General features: G+C 42.8%; 1 protein-coding gene across 3 annotated transcripts in view; it reads left to right on the forward strand.

Annotated features, from left to right (window-relative positions):
* The first annotated feature begins 3,943 nt into the window (after positions 1–3,943).
* The window catches only part of LOC109889514 (ras association domain-containing protein 8), a 40,067-nt gene continuing 16,840 nt past the window's right edge, over positions 3,944–27,170 (forward strand). For 2 of the 3 annotated variants that reach the window (XM_020480983.2, XM_031822934.1), the window contains exons 1-3: positions 3,944–4,261; positions 17,127–17,354; positions 26,035–26,852. In XM_020480983.2, the coding sequence (XP_020336572.1) occupies positions 17,252–17,354; positions 26,035–26,852 (921 nt within the window). In that variant the 5' untranslated portion in view covers positions 3,944–4,261; positions 17,127–17,251. Of the gene's footprint in view, positions 4,262–17,090; positions 17,355–26,034; positions 26,853–27,170 lie in introns of all 3 variants that reach the window. The other variant, XM_020480984.2, reaches the window with a different exon arrangement.

Genomic DNA, 27,170 nt, shown 5'->3' on the forward strand with positions numbered 1-27,170 from the left:
GCGCTGAATATGTGCATATAAATAGAAAGTGGGGGGGATACAGTACAGTAAGCCCTGTGGTATAATCAAACAGTTAACGTTAGGCTCAGGGAGGCCAAACAAAGAGACGGTAACCAATTCACACAAGTATACATTTGCATTAGAACAAAATTACGCATGTGCGTTACAACTATGCAGTTTTATGTTAATTTTTTTTGTGTGGGTGTCAGACCGGGGCAGCATTGCACAAAACAGCTATGGACAGATCCATACCCCTCGCTTCTTGTTAGAATTCAAACAATGTATATTCTCCTTTTTTTTGTGACCAGTGCTTTGTCACACAACTAAATATATCTGAAAAAACTATTTTAGGCACCTAGCCAAGATTAATCATCTTGATACTAATTACATAGTTATCAAATATTACACCATTCTGGAGACAGTATCCTGCTCACACTTAGTCATTAAAAAATTAATGTAATTAAAATGTGAATTTCATATTTAAGTTAGAGGATACAAAGTTCCCTCTGAGAAAAAGAATATAGCATATCAAATGGATGGACTGAAGCATTTAGACTGGATTTAGATGGAGCCACGAGGGGTCAGTAGGTATCCATTTATGAGCTAGCAAACAATGCCATTGCCAATGCTCCATCAGCTGTTTTCATTCAGTCTTGTGTGGCATAAAGTATGCTCTGTGCATATTTATTGCTTTATGCTGTAGATTGATATTGAAAACGGTTTGTAGTAGGGATACTTTAAGTTGCTCTTAAATCTATGTATTTACATTGTAGTTACATAAGCAGATATAGTGTAAGTAGCCTCACGTGGTGTAGGAGACATCTTGATTTATGGTTTCTTATCCTCTTAATTTTACATGCTTGAAATGCCACTGTCTGTAAATTCGCCATTTTCTCTCAAATGAATGGTCCACTCAATGACAGAGAAAAGACACAATTTTGTTTTTTGGAATCCTGAGTATGAGGCATGCATTAATCCAATATAAACATGATCAAAACGGTGATGTTTTGCTAAATGACCTTCACTGATCCCATAGTAGACCAAGGGTCTCTACCAATGATTTATATATACACTAGATCAAATCAAATTTAATTTGTCACATGCTTCGTAAACAACAGGTGTAGACTATCAGTGAAATTAACAATTGGAATAAATACACAGTGATTAACAAATAACAATAAAAAGTACATATCATGTCTGTAAAGATAAGATTAATGTTCACCACCAGTCACCTAGCTATTTTCCAGTTAAAAGTCTATATGCAGACTACCACAGAAGTTCACTGGAACATTCACCTGTTTGTTAATTAGAACATGTAACTTGCCATCTTGACTGACTGACTGACTCAACCCAATGCCGCAGTAAATCAGTGCCTCCATTGCAGACTTTCAAGTGTCTTCTGTCTTGGTCAATAAAATGACGCTCAAAGCTACGCAGATAACTGATTAACTCTCAAGATACTTGTTTACTCATAGAGATTAGGATGAGGCTCAAAATCAACTGCAGACTTGAATTGTAATGTCCCCAGACTGCATGAATCATAGACTTATATTAAATATCATATGAATACATGAATATAATTACATTTGACAATTTAGTCACTTAGCAGACACTCTTATAAAGAGTGACTTACATTTAGTGCATTCATCTTAAAATGGCTAGGTGAGACAACCACATATCACAGTCGGGTCGTTTTATGTCATTTCAGCAAGCCATGACACCAACCATTTCAGATTGTTCTGAAATCTTTTCTGTAGTTAGAAACAGATACGATAAGAATTCCGGAAACATTATTTTGTTGATATATAATAGGATCCTTGAAAAATATCATTCATTGCAATTAAATTGGTCAATTTAATTTATAGGATTCATATAATGTTCAATAATTATAGTACCTAACATCCAATTTTGACCAAACTTTTTTTCTAACAATGACTAAGACATGAGTAAGATCAAATCAAATCAAATTTATTTATATAGCCCTTCGTACATCAGCTGATATCTCAAAGTGCTGTACAGAAACCCAGCCTAAAACCCCAAACAGCAAGCAATGCAGGTGTAGAAGCACAAGACATGTGTAAGACATGAGTAAGACATGAGGAATCTAAAGAAGTGTTCAAAAGCCAGGCATAGTCCACCCAAATGACATATTGGTTTTCTTACCCTGTATGCAGACTATGGACCAGGTGTGACTTTCTTACCCTGTATGCAGACTATGGACCAGCTATGACAGCAGCACCCCATGCTTTGGTTTTGTTTACCTGACCACTGTTTCAAATGCTACATTTTTTGCATATGTGTCACAAATCCAATGTAATTTAAAGGTACCTATATTAGCATTCAGCACTTCATATCCAAATCATATACAAGTAACATCATTGAGTTACACAATACATTTTTTAGACACTTTAGGATGATTTGGTCATGAAGCTTGAAAATGCGAATATCAATACCATTGACTTGCTTTGGGTTTGTGACACAAATAATGAAAAGTTAACATTTGAAACAGTGGACAGATAAACAAAACCAAAGCATGGGTTGCTGTCATACCATGTCCAGAGACTGCTTACAGGGTGAGTGTCATCCGCATAGCAATGATAGGAGAGATTATGTGAGGATATGACGGAGCTGAGTGACTTGGTTTATAGAGAAAAGAGGAGAGGGCCTAGAACGGAGACCTTGGGGACACCAGTAGTGAGAGCATGTGGTGCAGACACAGATTCTCTCCACGTCACCTGGTAGGAGCGACCTGCCAGGTAGGATGCAATCCAGCCCTGAGAGGGTGGAGAGGAGGATCTGATGGTTCATGCCGTCGAAGGCAGTGGATAGATCTAGGAGGATGAGAACAGAGGAGAGAGCCTGCTTGAGACAGAGGCGAACAGTCTCAGTTGAGTTAGCTTCAAGACTCCTCTCTCTACACACCAACCCACTCAGCTCTGTCATATCCTAACATGGTCTCTCCTATCATTGCTATGTGGATGACACTCAACTACTTTTCTCCTTCCCCCCTTCTGACACCCAGGTGGCAACACACATCTCTGTGTGCCTGGCAGGCATCTCAGCTTGGATGTTGGCCCACCACCTCAAGCTAAATTTTGACAAGACGGCGCTGCTCTTCGTCCCAGGGAAGGCCTGCCTGTTCTATCCCAGTTGACAACTCAACTCCCAGAATGCAAAGAACCTTAGCATGACCCATGACAACATCCTCGTTCTCTGCAAACATCAAAGCGGTCACTTGCCTGCAGGTTCATGCTCTACAACATCCGTAGAGTACGACCTTTCTTCACACACAAAGTGGCGCAAGTCCTAATCCAGGAACTTGTCATCTCCCGTCTGGACTACTGCAACTCTCTGTTGGGTGGGTTTTCCGCTTCTGCCATCAAACCCCTGCAACTTATCCAGAACGCTGCAGCCCGCCTGGTGTTGAATCTTCCCAACGTCTCCCATGGTAATGAGAGAGTTGGTCATAGACAGCACACACAGTTGTTTTGGAAAGAAAAGAAAGAAGGGATGCTGGTCCATAGTTTTTTTTACGTCAAAGGGGTCGAGTGTTGGTTTCTTGACTGTGACTATCTTAAAGTCAGATGGGACGCAGCCAGTGGTCAGGGATGAGGTGATGTGGGAAGTGAGGAATTGGAGAAGGTCTCCAGATAGTCTGGAAGAGGGGATGGGGCAGGTTTTTAACCCAAACATTGAAATGTTTTTAATATATACTACAAATAATGTTGTTAATCTGTGTGTGTATATTCTGTATTAAAGAACAATGTAGCCTACCCTACCTGAATGTCACCATATGGTACCTACTCAAGTAGGCTACCCAACCACTTTCAGGAACTCCACTCCTTTAGGTGAGTAGGCCCTGTTCTACAGTGTATTGCAGCTTTAAAATGGTCCACAATGCCTTGCGGTGTCCCAGTTCCGATGCAATGTATTTACAAGCAAGAGTAATGAAATAGGCAGAGGGCGATTTTCCGCAGCGTGTTGGTCCGACCCCAAGGGCTAGCGCAGAGACCGCGCAGCGAAAAACTTTCAGCCATGGATATTTCAATGCACCTCATTTTCTTTTGATGCCGTTCTCTTTGCTATGGACCGTATCACTTTGTCGCAGTTCATATAAGTGATTTATAGGCTTCCCCCGAGAAAATGTCACCTTTGCAGATTCCATTACTCAACAGCATCTATTTTTCCTAAACTTCAGTCGGGCTACAGAAGAGTGGGGGCACTTCTGTTGTTTTTTCGGCACCAAGTCTACAACACGAAGGTAAGGTTACGTTTGTAGTTTCCCTGCTAATGTTAAGATGTTAACGTTACACTGTATCTTAACTAACCCTTTACAACAGTATCCCAGGTGTAGTAATCGGTAATAGCAGGCGGCCGGGATAATGAAACAATTATTATCAGGCTGCATAGTGGAACAGTTGTGCCCGTTACAATATCGCGGGTTCTTTCTCGAGGTGAATACTATCACACTTTTAAAACAAGAGCGGAACATTTCAGAGCCTTTTGCCACACTTGTTTACTATGTGGCCCATATATTTTACATCAACACATGCATTGGATCTCTACCTGAGAATAGCCCATAGCCTATGGTTTTATGACATGTTTATAAACATGTAATAATGGTTGATAATGGCTACATTGTGTCTCATGATGTCTGTAAAACATTGCACCGTTTCCACTTTTCAACACAGCATTTCCTCTGTGTATAGTCTATTTCCCACTCATAATTAAGCTAAACACTATTTAATATACCTATAGGGCTATTGTTTATGCGGACTCAGTTTATATTTCCAGTTACCCACTCTACCATTAGAGACTGAAAATACCTGTAGAGTAGGTCACTCCAATATGTTTGGCATAATGATGTATTAGAGCAGTAGTAGAATGCAAATGGCTTCTTTCTTGCTTTCAGCATCTGTGTATTGACACTTTTTTTCATACAATCAGCTCTTACACACATGTTGACGTAAACAGTGTTGGCCAGCAGATACTGTTCTATATCAGTATCTGATTCTTGTTTGTTTTGGGTTGCCTACTGCACAGCACTGTTGTTTTGTTGATAATATTAAAGAAACATAGACCTTCTCCGTAAAACTTTTCTTAGAACCTGTTTCATTTTCCTTCAAAGCTGTACTATCTCAATCCCACAGCTGTGGTAAACATGTGTTCAATTACTGCACTAATGACTGATGGGACCGCCAGAACATGGACTAAACTAAACCCATGTCCTCATCATGTCCAAACCAACCCTCCAAACCCTTGGCCAGAGTAGAAGCCAGGAGATCGGGTCTGTTGCCCCAATCAGTGTTGCTCCTAAGGCCCTGCTCCCGGCATCAGGCTGGCACTTCAAAGCTGACCTGCTTATAGAGCCATCATGGCAGGGGAACAAAGGCTGTATTATTGCTGCTGGCTAAACGTGCCGTCCAGATGTTCGAGATCCTGCCAGTGTTGACCTCCCGACTAGGGGAGGCGGGGGCCACTCTGGAGTCTAATATAACATCCAGCCAGCCTGATGTTAGGGAGGGGGAGGAGTGTGGGGCCCCAGAAGCTCCTAATGGAAAGCTTTACAGAAGTTGGGGCTATAACTGTGGCTGTGGCATCACTGGGGCTGGTTTGAATCCCTGGTGAGGGACAGACTACTCAAACACCGTCTCCCTAGAGATTTTTGGATTGAGGGGGTGGAGGGGGTTAGCCTAAATTCTGAGCAAGTGTTCGGTTGTACGTACGGGGGTGATCGAGGCGAGCCTATGTTTTTCAGGTGGCCTAATATAAGTACAGGATATTTTCTGGCCAAACTTTACCAGTAGAATAATTTATGTAATTTCCTTGTAGTTACGTTAACTAAACTTTTTGTATTTTCTTAACTGTCTAGACATATTTATTTTATGCTAATTTCAAAGTAGCATCATTTGCATATGTCTACAAACATGTTTACAATGTCTATAAATGTTTTCCACTTACAAGGCAATGTGAAGTGTTTCACACACAAACACCCCATCCACACAAGCAGAACTCAGTTTGGTTTTAAATAGTGGCTTTAATCTGTCACTCATTTGTAACAAACTTTATTGAAGACTGTAGGTTTTGTCATTGTAGTCAGACAAATGTAATTTAGGACCTGGTCTGACCTGAGGAGATGCTGCTGCTAGCTCCTGTGGAGGAGGGAGGAGGCTTTTAGTGATTAGATTTCAGAGAACCACCACAAGACTCCTCTCTAACATTCCTTCCTCTTTCTTGTTTTGGTATTTAGTTGGGAGTGGGGCTTCTGTTTGTAAAAAAAAAAGTGTAGCCTAATGCTTGTTTTATGTCATTCAATTAGAATGTAATACAGTCCTTACGGTATATTCCTTGTAATTCCTTCCTTCCAATATAAAAATAGTCAGCCCACAGAATCACCAACAAAAAAGCCTGCCACTATATAGACTGTATAACTGTGAGTAGAATCTAAGGTGTATTCATGTTAAACACAGCCCTGAGATCAGAGGGCTGTGCACAGAACCATGGAGTTCCTTATCTCCACGTCACGGCCCATTGCATTCTCATCGGCCAGGAATCCACACTCTCTATGTTATTAGTTTCCTGGATGCCTGGCACTGACGTGGAGAGGTAGTGGAATTCCTTCCTATAGAGAAGATATCTGCACACACTTTAATACCTCTGCATTCCGGGATGCCTGGCACTGACGTGGAGAGGTAGTGGAATACCTCTGCATATTTATTGTGCTGATGTTTTTGATCAGAGACCTTTTTCAAGAACTCCTCCCTATAGCCACCCAATGCTCCTTCCTCTATGCACAACGTCCTCAACCACTGGGGTCCCACAACCCAGTCTACATACCAGGCTGTTTGACATTATGGTATATAAGGCCTGAGGCCCTAGTATGACCAACTACCCAGGTCTGCTACGTGTGTGAGACAAGAGAGTGTGAGGCCAGGGCAGCACTTGATGGCGAACTGGGGGGGATTTAAATACATTGTTTCTTAGCCTACTCCAAGACACACACACACACACAAACAAGAGTCCCAACCACCACCACAATAAAACAGTGTCTGGCTGTGGCTGGGCAACAGGGATCCATTTCACAAGAGACCTAGTCTGGTACCAATTATACTAGAGTGTATAAATGGTTAGTAATTACAACGTAGCCCCGCAACAGGAAGTGCATTTTGAATTAAAGTTCAATGTTGGAAATAGTTTGTAAGCACCAGAACCCCCTATCCCACAACCCTATAAAAAAAAACTCATTATGTATTGTGGGGGTTGGGCTGTTTTACTTTTTGTAGTCAGGATAGAGTTGAAGTAAATGTGTCATTTGTTTTTGTTTTTTTATATATCACTACCTCTGGTGTTAGGTCACTGCTCTGCTCTCAGACCTTCAATGGCCTTCAACCTCTCTCCTTTGCCAAGACGTGATTAAATTGTTTCCCCCATAGTGAACAATGGCCTGTAAAGTACAAGGGGAACACAGGTCTAATCACAGAGAAAGCAGACGTGGACTGTTTTCCTGCGTTTCTCCCAACTCCCTGAGTCAAGTTGTGCCTGATTCTTTGTTTTAGCCCCATGATGAATACCCATTTTGTTTCTCCTCAAACGGCCGTATGTTCTTCATGGAAATGTATGATATTCATACCAGTCCACTGCAGTACAGTTCAGCAGGAATACATCATAGTTGTAGACCTAAATAAATATGATAATCTAATCCGTGACATGTAAGGGCATTGTCTTACGTCAAGTGGCGTCACTGCTACTTGCTGCTTGTCCCTCAACTGACAGGAATCAGTGTAAACGGAATTAGAGACAATGATGTAAGGGGATGTCCTTATCCTTCCTACCTATGGTCACGAAACCTAACCACACAAAACCTCACCCCAGCACAGCCATATATCCCATGGCTCAGAGCTGTACATGATCACTCTATATTGGATATTATCTCTGTGGCAGTGACCTGTTGTAGGGGTTGGGAACCTGGGCCAGTCCCTAGCCTGGTAAAGAGATGGCAGTGCCTGGACCGTGTCCCTGTGTGTGAGAGGACCCAGAGGGACATATGGTGGCTTGTTTACACTAGCGTCAGTCAGTGGAAGTCCTAGCCCTCGTGCCAACTCTCTGGGCTCCTGTAGCCCCGGATCTCTGGGCTGGCAACAGCGGGAACAGCCATGGCAGCAGCCTGGGTCTCAGCGGACACACTGCTCACAGTACCTTGTACTCGCACACCTCACTGGGCAGACAGGAAGCCACCCCAGGGACCACCAGGCTGAACTCTGAAGCCATGCCACATTGAGACAAATGACTAATGCATCTTGGGTCTAGTGCTGTGGCGGTCACAAAATTTTGTCAGCTGGTAATTGTCAAGCAAATAACTGTCAGTCTCATGGTAATTGACCGGTAATTAACACAAACACATTTAGCATCTCCTGGCTTCCAACAGCCTACAAGCCACTGAAGCAGACCTTTGGAACATCTACATTTGAAAAAGTCTAATAAATCCATGTAATATAGCCTACACCTTTACAAAAAATCCATTATTTATTTTAGACAGGTCTAAAGAAGCATGATATGAAGAAAATGTAGTCTATTTCAGAAGAACAGATTTGCATGCTCTGATGTTTGGTCCTGTTCTGTGTAATGATATGCTCTGAGAGTTGGGAAGCAAGTACCGGGAGTGAGTGTTTTAATAAAATAAACAGAACATAATACAAAACAAGAAACTCTGACAGCACAAAGGCATAAAACAGAAAGAGAAACAATGACGCCTGGGGAAGGAACCAAAGGGAGTGACATATATAGGGAAGGTGATCAGGGAAGTGATGGAGTCCAGGTGAGACTGACGACGCGCAGGTGCGCGTAATGATGGTGGCAGGTGTGAGCCATAACAATCAGCCTGGTGATCTAGAGCCCGGAGAGGGAGCACACGTGACAGTACCCCCTCCCCGACAGGCGGCTCCAGCCGCAGGACGCCGACAAAAATGCCGATCCCGGGGATCAGGAGCAGACCGGTCACTTCTGCTGAGGCGCGTGAAACCTGTCAGTCCAGCTGAGATGCGGGTGAGTGGCGACCTAGAGTGCCGGAGAGAGCAAACGTGACGGTACCCACTCTCCAGCGCATTCGGGCTCCAGCCGCAAGATGCCAACCAAAGGGACGATCCCAGGGATCAGGAGCGGACTGGTCACCCCTGCTGATGCGCGGAACCTGTCTTCGGCTGGGGTGCCTGGCGATCCGGCTGAGGCACGAGAGCCTGTAGCGGCTCCCGGACCCGACGTCATTCCCACCGGGAAAAAAACACTCCCTGATGCTTCCCTTAGGTGAGGCGTCATTCTGTAACAATATGCGCTGAGGTTCAGGAAGCAAGTTCAGGGAGTGAGTGTTTTAATAAAATAAATGGAACATAATACAAAACTAGAAACACTAACAGCACACAGACATGAAACATAACAAGCAGCCTGGTGACCTAGAGGACAGAGAGGGAGCACACGTGACAATCTGGCTATGCCAAATGGCTGTGGGCTACACTAGTTAATTTAGCAGACAAGATTTGCTTAGAATTCTGTGGCATTATTTTATATTATTTTATAGTATGAAGTGCACACATGCAGCTTTTTTGTGTTAAGCGGTTAACAAAGAAAAATGTACTCCTACATGCTTAATTTAGAGTTATTAATGTAACTTTAGTTGTTCTACAAACGTTGGGCAATATGTTTTGATTGTTAATACATTGTAAGGCTGCATGATGCGACTAATGATGATTTGAAAAAAGTTGCTTGAAAGGCATGAGCTCTGTTTTATTTTTTTGTGCAGGCTGTACACACTTCATCAGTCTCTCATTCACAATTTGACAAGCACTTGATAATGCCTCGAATTTCACAGGGGCCTCCCCTTTGTGTGGCCATAATGCACCCTAAAAAAATCCATGCCTTTTGGGCCTGTGCCCTTCTTCCATAGTGCTGCATTGTGCCCTTCTCCCTGAGTGCTGCGCACTCTATAGGACATCTCACTCACATGGTTCTCCATCACGTGATCGGGTCTTTCTCACAGGCTACAAGTGAAGACAGACACATCGGGGACGCAACTGCGCTCGTCCTTATCCCATTCCGAGGTGCATAATTGAAGATATTGGAAGAACTGTCCACATTTACTTTTCATCAGCCAACAAGATGAGTAGGCCTAACAAACAGAAAAAGCACTAGCCTATGTCAATCTACTATCCCCATAGTGCAAAAGTTGACCTATTATATTCTGTGTGAGAAATAAATATTCCAAACATAGTCTGGTACAGTTGTGGGATGCAATAGATCCCAAATTAATACAACCACTAGCATCCCAAAAACCTTTTTACGCAATGTTGCTGACGCAACGTTTAGCTTTAAATGTTGATGAACTATTAGACTATTTCTTCACATTATAAACACAGCAATGCGCACATTGCCATAGGCAATAAGCACGGATGTTCCATTAGTGGGAAAACACCATTATCAAAAGTTGCCACAAATGCAATTATGCATGTAATGCTTTTATTATAAAGGTGCATTTTTATGGTGAAGATTATCTTTCCCAAACTTGAAACTCATGAGCTGCTTATATATGCCAGTTAGGCTCTACACACCCTGTAAAGCGGATTAATGTGCTTAATTTTAAGAAGTTATTTGGCCACTTTAGTTGTGATACAAACCTTATCGAAACATATAGGCCTATGGGCTAGGCTATATGAGGTGTGCAACTATGATTTTAAAAAGTCACACAAAAAAAGGCATTGTTTCTTTCCGTATGTTGGGCATCATTCACAAGTCATAATATATCATTCACAAGTGATAGGCTAATATTGTCACCCATCAGACTATTCTTCATTTAATCTTGTCTTTACATATACTAAATAATATGTGTCAAATTGGTTTTGATTTAGAATTGACCATTATCATGCACCTGTCACGAAACAGGTGGGATAAAAATACATGTCCTCTATGCACTTAAATAGCAATTGGAGGACGCTTTTCCTGTGGTTAATTTCCATGCCAGCCAGGTAGGCTATACGCCTGTTGTAAAGATAAGCAATGTGCTTAATATTAAGAAAGATGAGAAATATAGTAGGCCTAGCCTATAGAAAGCTGAATGGCACCTCCTCTTTTTAATAGAGGCCGTCACCCTGTTTTCTTGCGCAATTGCATAGCCTATAGAAATGTTGCGCAACATGAGCTCATAGGATCTCATAAAGTGTTTGATTAGATTTTCGATTACATTTGCATTGATGTCAGAGTAATAAGAGGGACAATAGAGTGCTGAGTACCAGGAAGTTAGCAAGTTTGGTAGGCTACTAATGACCATCAGCAGCATCAGAGCTTGGAGAAGCCTAATTACCGTGACTAAACGGTCCTGTGGAATTTGACGCCCTTCATGACTCGTGACCGCCGGTGTGGCGGTAATATGGTCACCGCAACAGCCTTACTTGGGTCATCTGCCTTTTGGTCTGTTTTGTTTTTACGTTACAGCAGTAAAGCATCTCTTTAGCTATTCTTCGATCTAAAATGGAATCTGTTGGAATGTACTGTAAGCCATGCTCTCACGGAATGCTCCTTGGCTCAGGGTTGTGAGCAGCTCTACAGATCAGGCCATGGTCGTCTCTGCAGGGCAAAGGGGCAGATCTTGAGATAGAGCTGTGCCCTGTGCCACTATGCTGGCTTGGCACCAACCACTATATTATCCTGTATCATTGTCAGTTATACAGTACTGTACTGGATTTGCTGTTGTATTTTCTCTGTTGTGTTATATGATTACTATATGCTAAGCTTATATGGATAATCTTATATGGATCACCAGTTTTGCGGCCTTATGTCATATAGTAGTACACGCCAATGTGTGTTACAACATGGTATTAAGACGCATTAGTCCCCTCACTGTGTAGACATAACCACTGGCTGGTTTCCTGGGGGGGGGGGGGGTTGGAACAAAACTGTCAACCAGCTTTATATATTATAGCCTGAAATTCTGGAGAGGTGAAAGGTTAGTTATATAACACACACACACGCACGCACGCATGCACACACACACACACACACACACACACACACACACACACACAATTCGTTCTCAAGTTTGAGTTTGTTTTTGGTTCTACAGAGCAGTGTCCATCATGACATTCAATAATCAATTAATTGTGTTCCTTCTTGCACCATGTGATCAGTTATCAGTTCTTAACATGTCTTTTTCTTCTCTATTTTCCTGCGCGCATATGACAGACGGTGGTTGGAGCACGTCTTTGGAGCCGTTAATCCAGAGGAGCGTGTATTAATCCTGCTGTAGGACTCATTGTAGCCAACTCGTCAAATGAACAAATAAAATCAATTAGTCACTCAGAAAAACGAATCATGACTCTCGAGTCGGTAAAAATAGTCATTCAAAATAATGAATCATTTGTGAACTGTACATCATCAGCACACAGTTCCTTCACGCTGTTTATTCTCTCAACATACTGTCAATTCATGCGGCTGGGTAAGCATGGAGAGGCCAGAGATAGCCAGACTTCTAAATTGGGCTAAGTAATAGAAGTTGGGTTTTGGAGAAACGTTATCAGTGCATGCTCTGCAAGCAATACAGCAGATGAAGGCGCGACAAGAGCGCGGTGATCGGATAGATGTGGTTATGGACAGTAAGGAAGAAGGAGAAGAGCCAAGTGTAGTGGAAATGTATGTGTTGGGTAAGACGCGCGCCAAGTACAAACAATATTCTGCTGCCTATGATGGTCAAAAATGTTACCTGACGAGTGTGAGGATGAATTACCTATGGTGGCTGGTGTTGTGAAGATCTCAGAGTCCAAACCTCGCCCGATGGTCATGCAAGGATAATTTGGGCCCGGTAGGAATGACATTTTTGGACTTTTGTCTGATCCATATGTAGTCTTAGGCTGGGTAGAAAATAAGTTGGATACTATTACGTTTTTGAAGGTAGCTCGAAGTGGATTTTATGGATTTATTCCATTCAAGGGGGAGCAGGCGCTTCGCATCACATGACTAGGGACAAAACCTGTGAGTTGCTTTGCTCTCCAGAGTAGAGCGCCTTTGAAAGGAGTGATTGGGATATGTCAGTTATCCAGTGAGAGCATCTGTACCGAACCCATTAAGGTGTTTCAGATGCCAAGCTTATGTTCATGTTGCAGCAGTGTTTAGGACAACGATTCCGAGATGTGAGAAGTGTACAGGAGGGCATAGGACAAAGGAATGTGTAGTATCAGTGGAAAAAACTGTGTGTCAATTGTGGGTGTGCCCATGTAGTTGGCGATCAGAACTGTCCAGTTCGAGAGAGACAGGATGAGGCTGCCCAGGTCAGAGTAGGACAGACGGTGTCGTATGCTGAGGCAGTGAAGAGAGTAGAGGATGATGGGTCTAAGGTGAGTAGTAGGCCTAAGCCAATACAGAGTGACACGAACCTGTGCTTCAGTAAGGTTGGCCTTCTAGCATTCATTGCCATGGTTATCAACTGTACCACAGAAATGGAACGTAAATCACAGAAAATAGATGTTATGGTAGCAGCTGCAGAGAAGTACTTGGGTGTACGAGGATTTACTGCAGAAGAGTTACAAGGTGTGTTGAAGGAGAGTCCCGTCGTCCCAGGCCGTTGGCCTGATGTAGGATCAGTTAGGGTCAAAGTAGTGGAATGGGGTGGTGATTATATATTTTTTATTAAATAGTGGTATATACTGTAGGTGTAGGATTAGTTGGTGTTGCAATTTTTTTCCTTTTCCCTGTTTCTTTTTTATTTTGTATCACAAAATGTAACATGATTGAACACACACTACCGCACAGTAGGTGATGACATGCACAAACAAAATGTGTGAACTCCATGGTACCAGAGAAGAAGAAGAAGAATTAATTCACTCAGCATATTCTTCCAAAACAAGAATGAAGCTGCTTTCCACGTTGCATCTAAATATGAATCCACATGTTTTCTCTATTATACTATTCATTTAAGTATCTTGCTCTCTGAAAAACATGAGTTAGTCTAAGGAAGCTGGCATATGCCTAAAATAATGATAATCGATAATGCTAATGGTTAACTAGCTAGCTGGCTAGCTAAATGCCATTTAGCTAAATGCTCTAGCTAGGGCAAAACAAACTATAGCTCTAATACAGGTTGCTACCGGTGGTGGTATAGATCACCATGTTGTTTGTGCAACTGTGTGTTCTGAATTAGATAGAATATTATAAAATCTTTGTCTAAATGCAACATTTATTCAAATGTGATTAGGTTCCCCTGGTAAACACTGAACAACACTGTGGTTCCTACCCTGTCCTAACTGCTATCTGGTTTTTGCATTTGTTGTCTTGCCAACCAACACGAACCATAGAAAATAGATATCTTCTTCAGGAGATGTGCTTCAAAAGTAAGTAAGATTCATATAGGCCCAATGTACAGATGTAGAATCTTAATTTGATCACTCTTTTATTGCTTTGAATATTCCTCAAACCTGTAGTGTATTTGAGTTTGAAAAATGCTAAATAAAAATGTAATTTGCACTTTCACATTTCAGACCTGATTTGCCCTAACATGATGTATCAATCCCCACAAAAATGTAAATTATTATAATCCACAAAATAATTCACATTTCCTGTTGCTGCAGGATTAGTGTCTTGCTGTAGCAAACTGGTCAAATTAAGATCCTAGGCTATATCATAATCAATTTAAAATCTATTTTTATTGTGCTCCTGAATTTTAAGTGGTACTCTTAACTGGTCTAAGTTAGCAGCACAAGTGTTACCAATGACATTTTTTCATTTAGAGCCCTGGCCATGTATGTTCTGTATTCCAATGTCAATTCACTTTTCACTCTCCCCTGGGGGAAAAAAAGTTCAACAAAATAGTGACAGAGTTATGTGTCAGTACAGAAAAATCTCCCAGAGTCCTCTTTGTGTGTGACTCGCAGCCCATTTCCCTGCATGCCTATATCTGCACTCTGCTGCCATTTAAGGGCAATCTGGATGAAGGACAAAAGCACTTCCTAGCCAGCTGTAAATATGCCAGGAATAGAGAGATCATCAGCCAGGCAAGAGACAAAGGTGACACACACACAGAGACACACACACATACACAGAGTGTTTGTTTGACATCCCCTTTGCCTGGCCCTAAAAAGAGAGATTGTTCTCTCAAAGCCCCTACCTAGTTCTATTAAGCTGAACTGGTTTTATCTTGCAGTGATATTTAGTGTTCTCAACCCACTGTTTTTAGCAAAGCACCATGTGAGAGGTAGAGTGTGTGTGTGCATGTATGTGTGTGTGTGTGTATAAAGCACAGCAGCATGCCGAGGCTGGTCTAAATTACATTACACGAAGAGAATCCACTGGGGTGGGGGAGGTGTGAAGGGGGGTTAAGTGACCAGCAGGAGGATAGAGCAGTGCAGTGCAGTGTGAAGGTCAGCCCTCTAGGGGGCATCACAGCTCTGGACAGTAGCCATACATCCACTCTCCATAGACTCTCCTTGAAGAGGACTGCAATGCAGATAGTTTTTCCTTTGAAATGTTCCTAATTTGATCTGATTTCGCAATTCCATATTTACTTTTTATCCTTGGTCCGTTGTGGAGACAGGATGGAATATAGAATGTGCCAGATTGCATGGACTAAGGCCACTGGTCATGCTTTTTCCCACTCGCTTATCATTTGACACCAGGCTGAGTGTCTACTACAGTCACAAAAGCAGTCTTGTTAATTTTGTCTGGAATGAACTTGACTGGGAGATGAATGCGGTTCAAAATGAATGTCTTTACCACATACTTCATAGGATTACTACCGTGAAGCTACAGGTAATTGGCAAAATAAAGTAAACACATTTGAGTAAATTAAGGAATACAATGTATATTGAAATCAGGTGCTTCCACACAGGTGTGGTTCCAGAGTTAATTAAGCAATTAACATCCCATCATGCTTTGGGTCATGTATAAACATGGCCAGTTGCCCAATATTTTGCCTACCATGGCTAGAAGAAGAGATCTGTGACTTTGAAACAGAGGTCTTAAAGGAGCATAGGTGGTTTAAAGTGTGTGTGTGTGTGTGTGTGTGTTTGTGTCTCAGTCACCAGATCTCAACTTATGAGAGATTCTGGAGCGGCACCCGAGACAGCGTTTTCCACCAGCCTTAACAAAACACCAAATGATAGAATTTATTGTGGAAGAATGGTGTTGCATCCCTCCAATAGAGTTCCGGACACTTCTAGAATCTGTGCCAAGGCGCATTAAAGCTGTTCAATAAGCTTGTGGTGGCCCAACACCCTATTAAGATGACTTTGTTTGTTTCCTTTATTTTGGCGGTTACCTGTATTTTGAAACTCATATAGTAAACATCATACAGAGCATTATACAGAAAATAAAAAATAGTTTCTCATCAAATGTTCCTCCTCATATCAAGCCAGACAAACATACAAAGTTGCCACATCTGCAGCAAAATACGAGACCTTCGACGCCGAGACATCAAAAGAAAGTCCTTGTTCCCCTCCTTCTCCCTCTCTCTCTCCCACCTCTGTTGCAGTCTCTCATCCTGCCCTCCCCTCTCCATTTCATATTTCACTCACTTTTCCTGCTCTCCCTCTCTCCTTTTCACTGACGCCATCTTCCGGCTTTCTCCTCACCGTTGTTTCCTCCTTCATCTCTGTACAATAGCAGGAACTTGGCTCAGACCATCAGTACTGGCAGGCTCTTTCTGTCCAACCCCCCTAAAGACATGCATCTATTCACAGAGCTCGGATGAAAACAACAATTTCATGTCCAGCTGGTCCTACTATGCCTGGCTGGACGGTTCTACCATTCCCCAACCATTTGAGCCGTCCTCCTTTTCCACAACAGCCACTAAAAATAGTGGTACATATTTTCAGGCTGATATTGTTTTAAGGCCATGATGAATCTCCCATTGCTACTACCTGTCTCGTCACAGACTACACTGACGACAACAACTTCTACCTCTAGCGAAGAAATAGGTTTACACAATTTAAAAGATCCATCCCAGTGGGGTGAAAACTGGTTGAAATTGCATTATTTGGTCCAGTTTTGACCAGTTTTGTGCAGTTCTGGGAAAAGAGTTAAACTACGTTGTCCTCTTAAATGTGCTGCTTCCTGACCAGGTCCTTCCTGGTTTGCTCTGTGCTCTTCCTCCTCAGGGAGTTTGTGGCCAGAGGTGCTGCAGCTGGAGCCACCCTGCACTGCTGGAGCTTCCAGGAATGACGGGGCCAACCCATCGCAGCCGGCCCCCTCGCAGCACCTGACCTGACTCACCTGACCCATCATGGAGCTCAAGGTCTGGGTCGATGGGGTCCAGAGGGTTGTTTGTGGGGTCACAGAGGCAACCACCTGCCAGGAAGTGGTCATCGCTCTTGCTCAAGCCATAGGTGAGTGACCTCTGAACTATGCCTCTTAAAGACATATTCCAGAGGATTGAAAACGACCTCGTTATTTTTTTAAACCTCCCATTTTGGACTTGACGTGTCATTGTACGGCTCATGCATGCATAATAAATTATCTACAATCCTCTGCCAGTGGAAAGGGGCACAGAATCCTTACATTCTAACCTGCCACCATTTAGTGCATCAGATCTACGTGCTCGTTCCTGTCATGTAGGGAATGCGTGCTCTGAAGCAAGTGGGATTAGTGGCTGCTTGCACTTACTATTAGTTATTATGATAACAGTGACAATACACTGAATAAATCGATCAAATTCATGCATCAGAAGTTAGAAAGCATCCAAAAGTAGAAGTTAGATCTTTTCGACCTCGGTAGTAGTTGCATTTCTCTCTTTCAATACATTTCTGCAAACCAGAAAAAGTTGTGAGCTAAAAATTACATTTTAGCCACACAAATGTTTTTATTTTTTTTATTTCACCTTTATTTAACCAAGTAGGCATGTTTGGGGGTGACCAGAGAGATATACCTGCTGGAGCGCGTGCTACAGGTGGGTTCTGCTATGGTCACCAGCGAGCTGAGATAAGGGGGGACTTTACCTAGCAGGGTCTTGTAGATGACCTGGAGCCAGTGGGTTTGGCGACGAGTATGAAGCGAGGGCCAGCCAACGAGAGCATACAGGCAGTGGTGGGTAGTATATGTGTCACACCCTAACCATAGTTTGCTTTGTATGTTTCTATGTTTTGTTTGGTCAGGGTGTGATCTGAGTGGGCATTCTATGTTACATGTCTAGTTTGTCTATTTCTATGTTTGGCCTGATATGGTTCTCAATCAGAGGCAGGTGTTAGTCATTGTCTCTGATTGGGAACCATATTTAGGTAGCCTGTTTGGTGTTGGGTTTTGTGGGTGACTGTTCCTGTCTTTGTGTTTGTTACTGTTTTCGGTTTTTCACGGTTCTTGTTTTTGTATATTGTTCTATTGTTATCTTTATTAAAGATGTATCAAAATAACCACGCTGCGTATTGGTCCGCCTCTCCTTCAACAGAAGAAAGCCGTGAGAATATGGGGCTTTGCTGACAAAACGGATGGCTCTGTGATAGACTGAATCCAATTTATTGAGTAGGGTATTGGAGGCTATTTTGTAAATAACATCGCCAAAGTCGAGGATCGGTAGGATGGTCAGTTTTACAAGGTTAATTTTGGCAGCATGAGTGAAGGATGCTTTGTAGCGAAATAGGAAGCCAATTCTAGATTTAACTTTGGATTGGAGATGTTTGAGGTGAGTCTGGAAGGAGAGTTTACAGTCTAACCAGACACCTAGGTATTTGTAGTTGTCCACATATTCTAAGTCAGAACCGTCCAGAGTAGTGATTTCGGATGGGCGGGTAGGTGCAGGCAGCGATCGGTTGAAGAGCATGCATTTAGTTTTACTTGTATTTAAGAGCAGTTGGAGGCCACAGAAGGAGAGTTGTATGGCATTGAAGCTCGTCTGGAGGGTTGTTAACACAGTGTCCAAAGAAGGGCCAGAAGTATACAGAATGGTGTCGTCTGCGTAGAGGTGGATCAAAGACTCACCAGCAGCAAGAGCGAACTCATTGATGTATACAGAGAAGAGAGTCGGCCCAAGAATTGAACCCTGTGGCACCCCCATAGAGACTGCCAGAGGCCAGGACAACAGGCCCTCCGATTTGACACACTGAACTCTATCAGAGAAGTAGTTGGTGAACCAGGCGAGGCAATCGTTTGAGAAACCAAGGCTATCGAGTCTTCCGATGAGGATGTGGTGATTGACAGAGTCGAAAGCCTTGGCCAGGTCAATGAATACAGCTGCACAGTATTGTTTCTTATCGATGGCGGTTAAGATATTGTTTAGGACCTTGAGTGTGGCTGAGGTGCACCCATGACCAGCTCTGAAACCAGATTGCATAACGGAGAAGGTACGATGGGATTCGAAATGGTCGGTAATCTGTTTGTTGACTTGGCTTTCGAAGACCTTAGAAAGACAGGGTAGGATAGATATAGGTTTGTAGCAGTTTGGGTCAAGAGTGTCCCCCCCCTTTGAAGAGGGGGATGACCGCAGCTGCTTTCCAATCTTTGGGAATCTCAGACGACACGAAAGAGAGGTTGAACAGGCTAGTAATAGGGGTTGCAACAATTTCGGCAGATAATTTTAGGAGGAAAGGGTCCAGATTGTCTAGCCCGGCTGATTTGTAGGGGTCCAGATTTTGCAGCTATTTCAGAACATCAGCTGACTGGATTTGGGAGAAGTAAAAATGGGGAAGGCTTGCGCGAGTTGCTGTGGAGGGTGCAGTGCTGTTGACCGGGGTAGGGGTAGCCAGGTGGAAAGCATGGCCAGCCGTAGAAAAATGCTTATTGAAATTCTCAATTATAGTGGATGTATCGGTGGTGACAGAGTTTCCTATCCTCAGTGCAGTGGGCAGCTGGGAGGAGGTGTTCTTATTCTCCATGGACTTTATAGTGTCCCAGAATCTTATTGAGTTTGTGTTGCAGGAAGCAAATTTCTGCCTGAAAAAGCTAGCCTTGGCTTTTCTAACTGTCTGTGTATATTGGTTTCTAGCTTCCCTGAAAAGTTGCATATTACAGGGGCTGTTCGATGCTAATGCAGAATGCCATAGGATGTTTTTGTGTTGGTTAAGGGCAGTCAGGTCTGGAGAGAACCAAGGGCTATATCTGTTCCTGGTTCTAAATGTCTTGAATGGGGCATGCTTATTTAAGATGGTGAGGAAGGCATTTAAAAAAAATAACCAGGCATCCTCTACTTACGGGTTGAGGTCAATATCCTTCCAGGTCGAATAGAAAGGCCTGCTCGCTGAAATGTTTCAGGGAGCATTTGACAGTGATGAGTGGAGGTCGTTTGACTGCTGACCCATTACGGATGCAGGCAATGAGGCAGTGATCGCTGAGATCATGGTTGAAAACAGCAGAGGTGTATTTAGAGTAGATGTCGACCGATTATGATTTTTCAATACCGATACCGATTATTGGAGGACCCCAAAAAAGCCGATACCGATTAATCGGACACATTTTTTTTGCATATTTTTTTATTACAACAATTACAACAATACTGAATTACAACAATACTGAATGAACACTTATTTTAACTTAATATAATACATCAATAAAATCAATTTAGCCTCTAGTAAATAATGAAACATGTTTAGTTTGGTTTAAATAATGCAAAAATAAAGTGTTGGAGAAGAAAGTAAAAGTGCAATATGTGCTATGTAAGAAAGCTAACGTTTCAGTTCCTTGCTCAGAACATGAGAACATATGAAAGCTAGTGGTTCCTTTTAACATGAGTCTTCAATATTCCCAGGTAAGAAGTTTTAGGTTGTAGTTATTATAGGAATTATAGGACTATTTCCCTCTATACCATTTGTATTTCATTAACCTTTGACTATTGGATGTTCTTATAGGCACTTTAGTATTACCAGTGTAACAGTATAGTTTCCGTACCTCTCCTCGCTCCTCCCTGGGCTCGAACCAGCAACACAACAACAACAGCCACCATCGAAGCAGCGTTACCCATGCAGAGCAAGGGGAACAACTACTAGAAGGCTCAGAGCGAGTGACATTTGAAACGTTATTAACTAGCTAGCGCTATCTAGCTAGCCATTTCACTTCGGTTACACCAGCCTAATCTCGGGAGTTGATAGGCTTGAAGTCATAAACAGCGCAATGCTTGACGCACAACAAAGAGCTGCTGGCAAAACGCATGAAAGTGCTGTTTGAATGAATGTTTACGAGCCTGCGTCTGCCTACCACCGCTCAGTCAGATACTTAGATACTTGTATGCTCAGTCAGATTATATGCAACGCAGGACACGCTAGATAATATCTAGTAATATCATCAACCATGTGTAGTTAACTAGTGATTATGATTGATTGTTTTTTATAAGATACGTTTAATGCTAGCTAGCAACTTACCTTGGCTTACTGCATTCGCGTAACAGGCAGTCTCCTTGTGGAGTGCAACGAGAGACAGGCAGGTCGTTATTGCGTTGGACAAGTTAACTGTAAGGTTGCAAGATTGGATCCCCCGAGCTGACAAGGTGAAAATCTGTCTTTCTGCCCCTGAACGAGGCAGTTAAGCCAATGTTCCTAGGCCGTCATTGAAAATAAGAATGTGTTCTTAACTGACTTGCCTAGTTAAATAAAGGTATAAAAAAATATATATATAAAAAATTTAAAAAACGGCAAATCGGCGCCCAAAAATACATCGTGATTGTTATGAAAACTTGAAATCGGCCATTCCGATTAATCGGTCAACCTCTAATTTAGAGGGCAAGTTGGTTAGTATGATATCTATGAGGGTGCCCGTGTTACGTCTTTGGGGTGGTACCTGGTAGGTTCATTGATAATTTGTGTGAGATTGAGGGCATCAAGCTTAGATTGTAGGATGGCTGGGGTGTTAAGCATGTTCCAGTTTAGGTCACCTAGCAGCACGAGCTCTGAAGATAATTGTCAACCTGATCAGCAGGTACGTGCACAGATAGAGAGAATGAGTGCCCTTTCAGATTGGTGGTGTTTTTTTATTATGGCATTTTTATTTCACTTTTAATCTATTTTTATTTTATTTTTATTTTTATTTCACCTTTATTTAACCAGGTAGGCTAGTTGAGAACAAGTTCTCATTTGCAACTGCGACCTGGCCAAGATAAAGCATAGCAGTGTGAGCAGACAACAAAGAGTTACACATGGAGTAAACAATTAACAAGTCAATAACACAGTAGAAAACAAAGGGGGAGTCTATATACAATGTGTGCAAAAGGCATGAGGAGGTAGGCAAATAATTACAATTTACAATTTTGCAGATTAACACTGGAGTGATGAATGATCAGATGGTTATGTACAGGTAGAGATATTGGTGTGCAAAAGAGCAGAAAAGTAAATAAATAAAAACAGTATGGGGATGAGGTAGGTGAAAAAGGGTGGGCTATTTACCAATAGACTATGTACAGCTGCAGCGATCGGTTAGCTGCTCAGATAGCTGATGTTTGAAGTTGGTGAGGGAGATAAAAGTCTCCAACTTCAGCGATTTTTGCAATTCGTTCCAGTCACTATGTTCTCTTGATTAAATTAAAACCTCATCAAACTAGTTTTGAATCCCACTCCTCTTCCCCCACTTGAGGGCACACTGACTGCACTTGTCCTGCAGGCAGTGGCTACCGGCCAGGGCAATAAATTAAGGGCGTCCCGGGACGATAAAGCATATGTCTGGGATGGTTTAAAACAGACTCTGGAGCAGTTCTGGGATGATAGATCCTAAATCACTGTACATCATTTCATTTTTTTTAAAGCAATGAGGCTGATGCACCAGATCAGAAGGCTTACCTTAAAATGTTGATAAACTATTATTTCTTCACATTATAAGAGCAGCAATGTGCACACGGCAGTAGGCTAACATGGAACCCAAACCGGCTGCGCGCGTGGGCCATCGTGCATAAATGTATTTTGTCCCCCCACATCAAACGCGATCACAACACGCAGGTTAAAATATCAAAACAAACTCTGAACCAATTACATTAATTTGGGGACAGGTCGAAAAGCATTAAACATTTATGGTAATTTAGCTAGCTAGTTTTCACTTGCTAGCTAATTTGTCCTTTTTAGATTGTCCTGGGATATAAACATTGAGTTGTTATTTTACCTGAAATGCACAAGGTCCTCTACTCAGACAATTAATCCGCACATAAAACGGTGAACCGAATCATTTCTAGTCATCTCTCATCCTTCCAGGCTTTTTCTTCTCTGGACTCTATATTGCGATTGGAAACTTTCAGAAATTAGGTGCATTACTGCCACCGACCTCGTTCATCTTTCAGTCACCCACATGGGTATAACCAATGAGGAAATGGCACCTGGATACCTGCTTCTATAAACCAATGAGGAGATGGAAGAGGCAGGACTTGCAGCGCGATCTGCGTCAGAAATAGAACTGACTTCTATTTTAGCCCTTGGCAAGGCAGACGCTAAAACGCAGACACAGTGTGGGTGCAATTATTGAATAATATAGATTTCTAAATGTATTTTTGCAACATGCGATGCGAGCGGTGTAGTCAGTCTGTAAGCGCGAACATTCCAAAATGTAATTAGCGGGAACACATGTGACAGAGATTAAATATAGACATTTTTTATGATATTTTCTTGCGATAGCCATTACGCATATCACCTCGGTTGAAATATATTTATTTACATTTATGTACAAAATAGATTTATTTAGTTGGGACGGTTCATCTTCAATTTGGTATGTTTGAAATTGCACTTTGGGACGATTCTGGGACGGTGATGAAAAAAGTTAGTCTCAGGTCCTTCTACCGGTGCCAAAAGGTAAACCTTTTAAATTGCATGTGTCATCTCATGGGGAATGCTTCAATTTGACTGTTTGTTGGTTTGTTAGTAGGCCTATGAGGCAGTTGTAAGCAGCAGAAGAAACTCCAATCACAGGTAAAGACTAGTTAGATTGTTTCAACATAGCTAACTATCTAGCAAACTAACTAGCTGATTTACATAATCTACATCCGCTATGATCAGCTGATAGCCCGCCCCTCTTTGCCTTCTCTTTGAGCTGTAGGCTGTAAACTTGCAGGGATGAGTGTGATTTGACAGAAAATGAATGCTAAAAAATATATGTTGAAATTTGGCTACAGGCGCATTAGATAATTAGCTATGAAGTCAACAGATATTTTTTTGCGTGTGTTTTTTGGGAGCAGGAGCAGGTGCCCTTTTTTAGGTCTGTGCACGGCCCTGCCGATCAGAAACACTGTGCTGACAACCTTTAGCTTCTAAATTGTGTCACTGGTGAATTTTGGAATATAGTGCACAATAGGCTATAAGGTTTTTACCAGGCGTCCGTCCATTCATTTGTCCCGTTCGCCAATCACAGCAGAACACACATATTGATGCACTCAAGAAATACATACTGAAGCAAACTTTCACCCACTTTTTAGACAATTAAATATTTGCCCTAACTTTATGTTGCGCCAACCAACCATCCATCCAAATGAAATAATTCCACCTTTTGTCCTTATAAACATTTACATAGGTGTTCCATGATATGAGGTAATAATACAACACTGCAGTTGAACTGCCAGCGATCATCATTCATTACGTATGCAAATATAATATAATCCATTCACGACTTTCAAGGAGTAGGACATTTGATGCAACTTTTCCATTGTATGAAATTACGTTTTCACATTTGCTTGCTCATTTTCCATACTAGTCTGATGAGACAATCCACGCAACTACTGGAATTTGGGAACTGGCCTGCAACAACCAAACGTGATGGACAAGGTTGATTGGCAGGTGGAATGATGTCCAATGAGGTTGCATGGTTAAAGTGGAAGGCGGGATCAGGTCGGTCCAGTATAATCCAATGAGGTTGTGGGATGTACACCACAGAGTTTTTTTTTTACTGTCTTCGGGCACATGCTACAGAGGCTCGAGAAAAGTTACGTGACATTGTACACAATTGTGCACAATTTTCAGAGACCTGCTTTGGTTTGTGAGCTCTAATTTCAAAACTACTGGCTGAAATTATTCAAAACTTCTGGAAAATCCCTTTAACAAAGGCTTTAGGATGTTTGTTTTATGTGTGTTGGCTACTAATATTTCAAATATTACATTTATGAATGTAGGCCTATACGTTGTTGGCTACTGTCTGTCACCAAGCCATAGTTGATTGACAGCGTACCAATATGGCCCAGTGTTACATAGTAGTACTCAAGTATAGTGACAGTGAAGAGGATATACTGATTCTCTGTTGTAATGTATTGCGCCACTTGTATAAGAAATGGTGGTTAATTAAACTCCAATTTGAATCAGGAGCTGTCTTACAATTCGGCTTACTGCTGAAAACTAATATTTGTTCCTCTCCTCCAGCCTACACCTCAATCTGGTGCTGTAGTGAGAGATAGAGAGGGTCTTAGTCAGAAACCCCCTCCATCCATCCCTCCATCCCCCTCTCTCTCAGTGAGAGGAGAGGAATGGAGCAGACTGTATTGACATCACTTCCCATTAAGCGTGGGGCAGGCGAGAGGAGGGAAAGTCTGAGTCATCTCTCCATCTCTCGCAGGCAGGGGGAAGCAAAAGCACTGACGAAGCCCCCTCTCCTCCCTCCTGCTACTTTCCATATAGAAATTCCTATACACAGTACAAATGTTTAATGACAAGATTAATGTAAGGTTTTTAGGGTTTATCTCTAGTTGGGACCAGCACTGGAAAGAGACTGTGTACATCAAGGGGTTTGCCTCAGTCTCTTTGACCTTGTTTCTTGTGTGAAAATTGGAAATTGAAAAATAAAATGTCCCACTAAAATAAAATTTCCACTAAAGCAAATATCATATTACCTAAAAAAACTAACAGGGTTATTAATATCTGTTAATAGATAGATGTTAAATTATTCAAGGCTCTTATACATTCGCTTTTCGCTTTTTAATAGCTGACGATGCACTGATACTTATCCTATTGATTCTCGTAAAATATGATTACAAAGAGAGCTATTATTCATATCAACTGATTTGTTAGTTAGTTTGTCAAAGTATATAAGCTGAGAAGACATACACATACAGAAAACTATGCACAAAGCATACACTAAAACATACACAAAAGCTGATATAACTGAACTTGTCCTATCTGTTTTTCCCAGGCCGAACTGGGCGCTATACACTGGTGGAGAAATGGCGGGACACAGAGCGCCACCTGGCCCCCCACGAGAGCCCAGTGGCATCCCTCAACACCTGGGGCCAGTATGCCGGTGACGTCCAGCTGATCCTGCATCGCACGGGCCCCTCCCTGACCGAACGGCCCCCCTCCGAGGGTCCCTTGCTCCGGGGTCCGGAACGCGGCCCACACCGGCAGAGCCTCCCCCCGCTCGCCAAGCTCCGCCATCCCAGTGAGCACGCCCTCCATCGCCGCGAGCCGCGCCGCAAGTCCCTCACCTTCACCGGCGGGCCCCGGGGCCTCCGGGACATCCTGAGTGGAGGCCGGGTGGGGGAGGGGAGGGAGTTTGAGGCCAAACGACGTCTCCTATTCCAGGGGAATGGTGGTAACCAGAACCACCACCACCATGCAGCAGCGGCAGCCACAGCGGTAGCCCCAGGAGGAGCAGTGTCCCCCGGCATGTGGGCCTGCCGCATGGAGGACCTGGTCAGACTGGTGGGGCTCCAGAGAGAGACTCTGGCCGTGCTGGAGAAGAGGCTGGAGGCCTACGAGGCTGAACTGCAGACCTGGGGGGGACGAAGGGGAGAGGAGGCTAGAGGAGCAGGGGGGCTGATGGAGGAGATAGTGAGGCTGGAGAGACGACTGAGGAAGAACGAAGTGGAGATGGAGGAAGAGGAGTTCTGGGCCAGCGAGCTGCAGATTGAGCTGGAGAGTGAGAGGCAGCTGGAGGACAGGCTTGAGGAGCTGAGAGGGCGTCTTCAGTGTGCTCAGGTCGAGCTGGGGGACAGGATGGCTCTGGTACAGGTGGGTGGGACACACTTCGGATTTATGACCCATGGGCATTAATTAGATACGGTATGATCAAATGGCATGGACACTATTATAGGGCCCCTAAATGTCACGATTTCTGTTGTATATTGTGTAAGGGACTATGTGCTCTCAAGGAAAATAATGCATGATGTGAAAGGTGTGTGCCACGACCAGGGCCAGTCCTTGGAGACCAAAAAATCCCGCTCCGCAAAACTAGAATAGTCCCAGTGAGCAAAATGACGTTTAAAAGACGTATTTTCCAGACGTTGAAATTGTTCGATTTAATTTCTGAATGAATGGTGGAAAGGTATT

The sequence above is a fragment of the Oncorhynchus kisutch genome, linkage group LG4 (genome assembly GCF_002021735.2).
Source record: "Oncorhynchus kisutch isolate 150728-3 linkage group LG4, Okis_V2, whole genome shotgun sequence".
Lineage (NCBI taxonomy): Eukaryota > Metazoa > Chordata > Actinopteri > Salmoniformes > Salmonidae > Oncorhynchus > Oncorhynchus kisutch.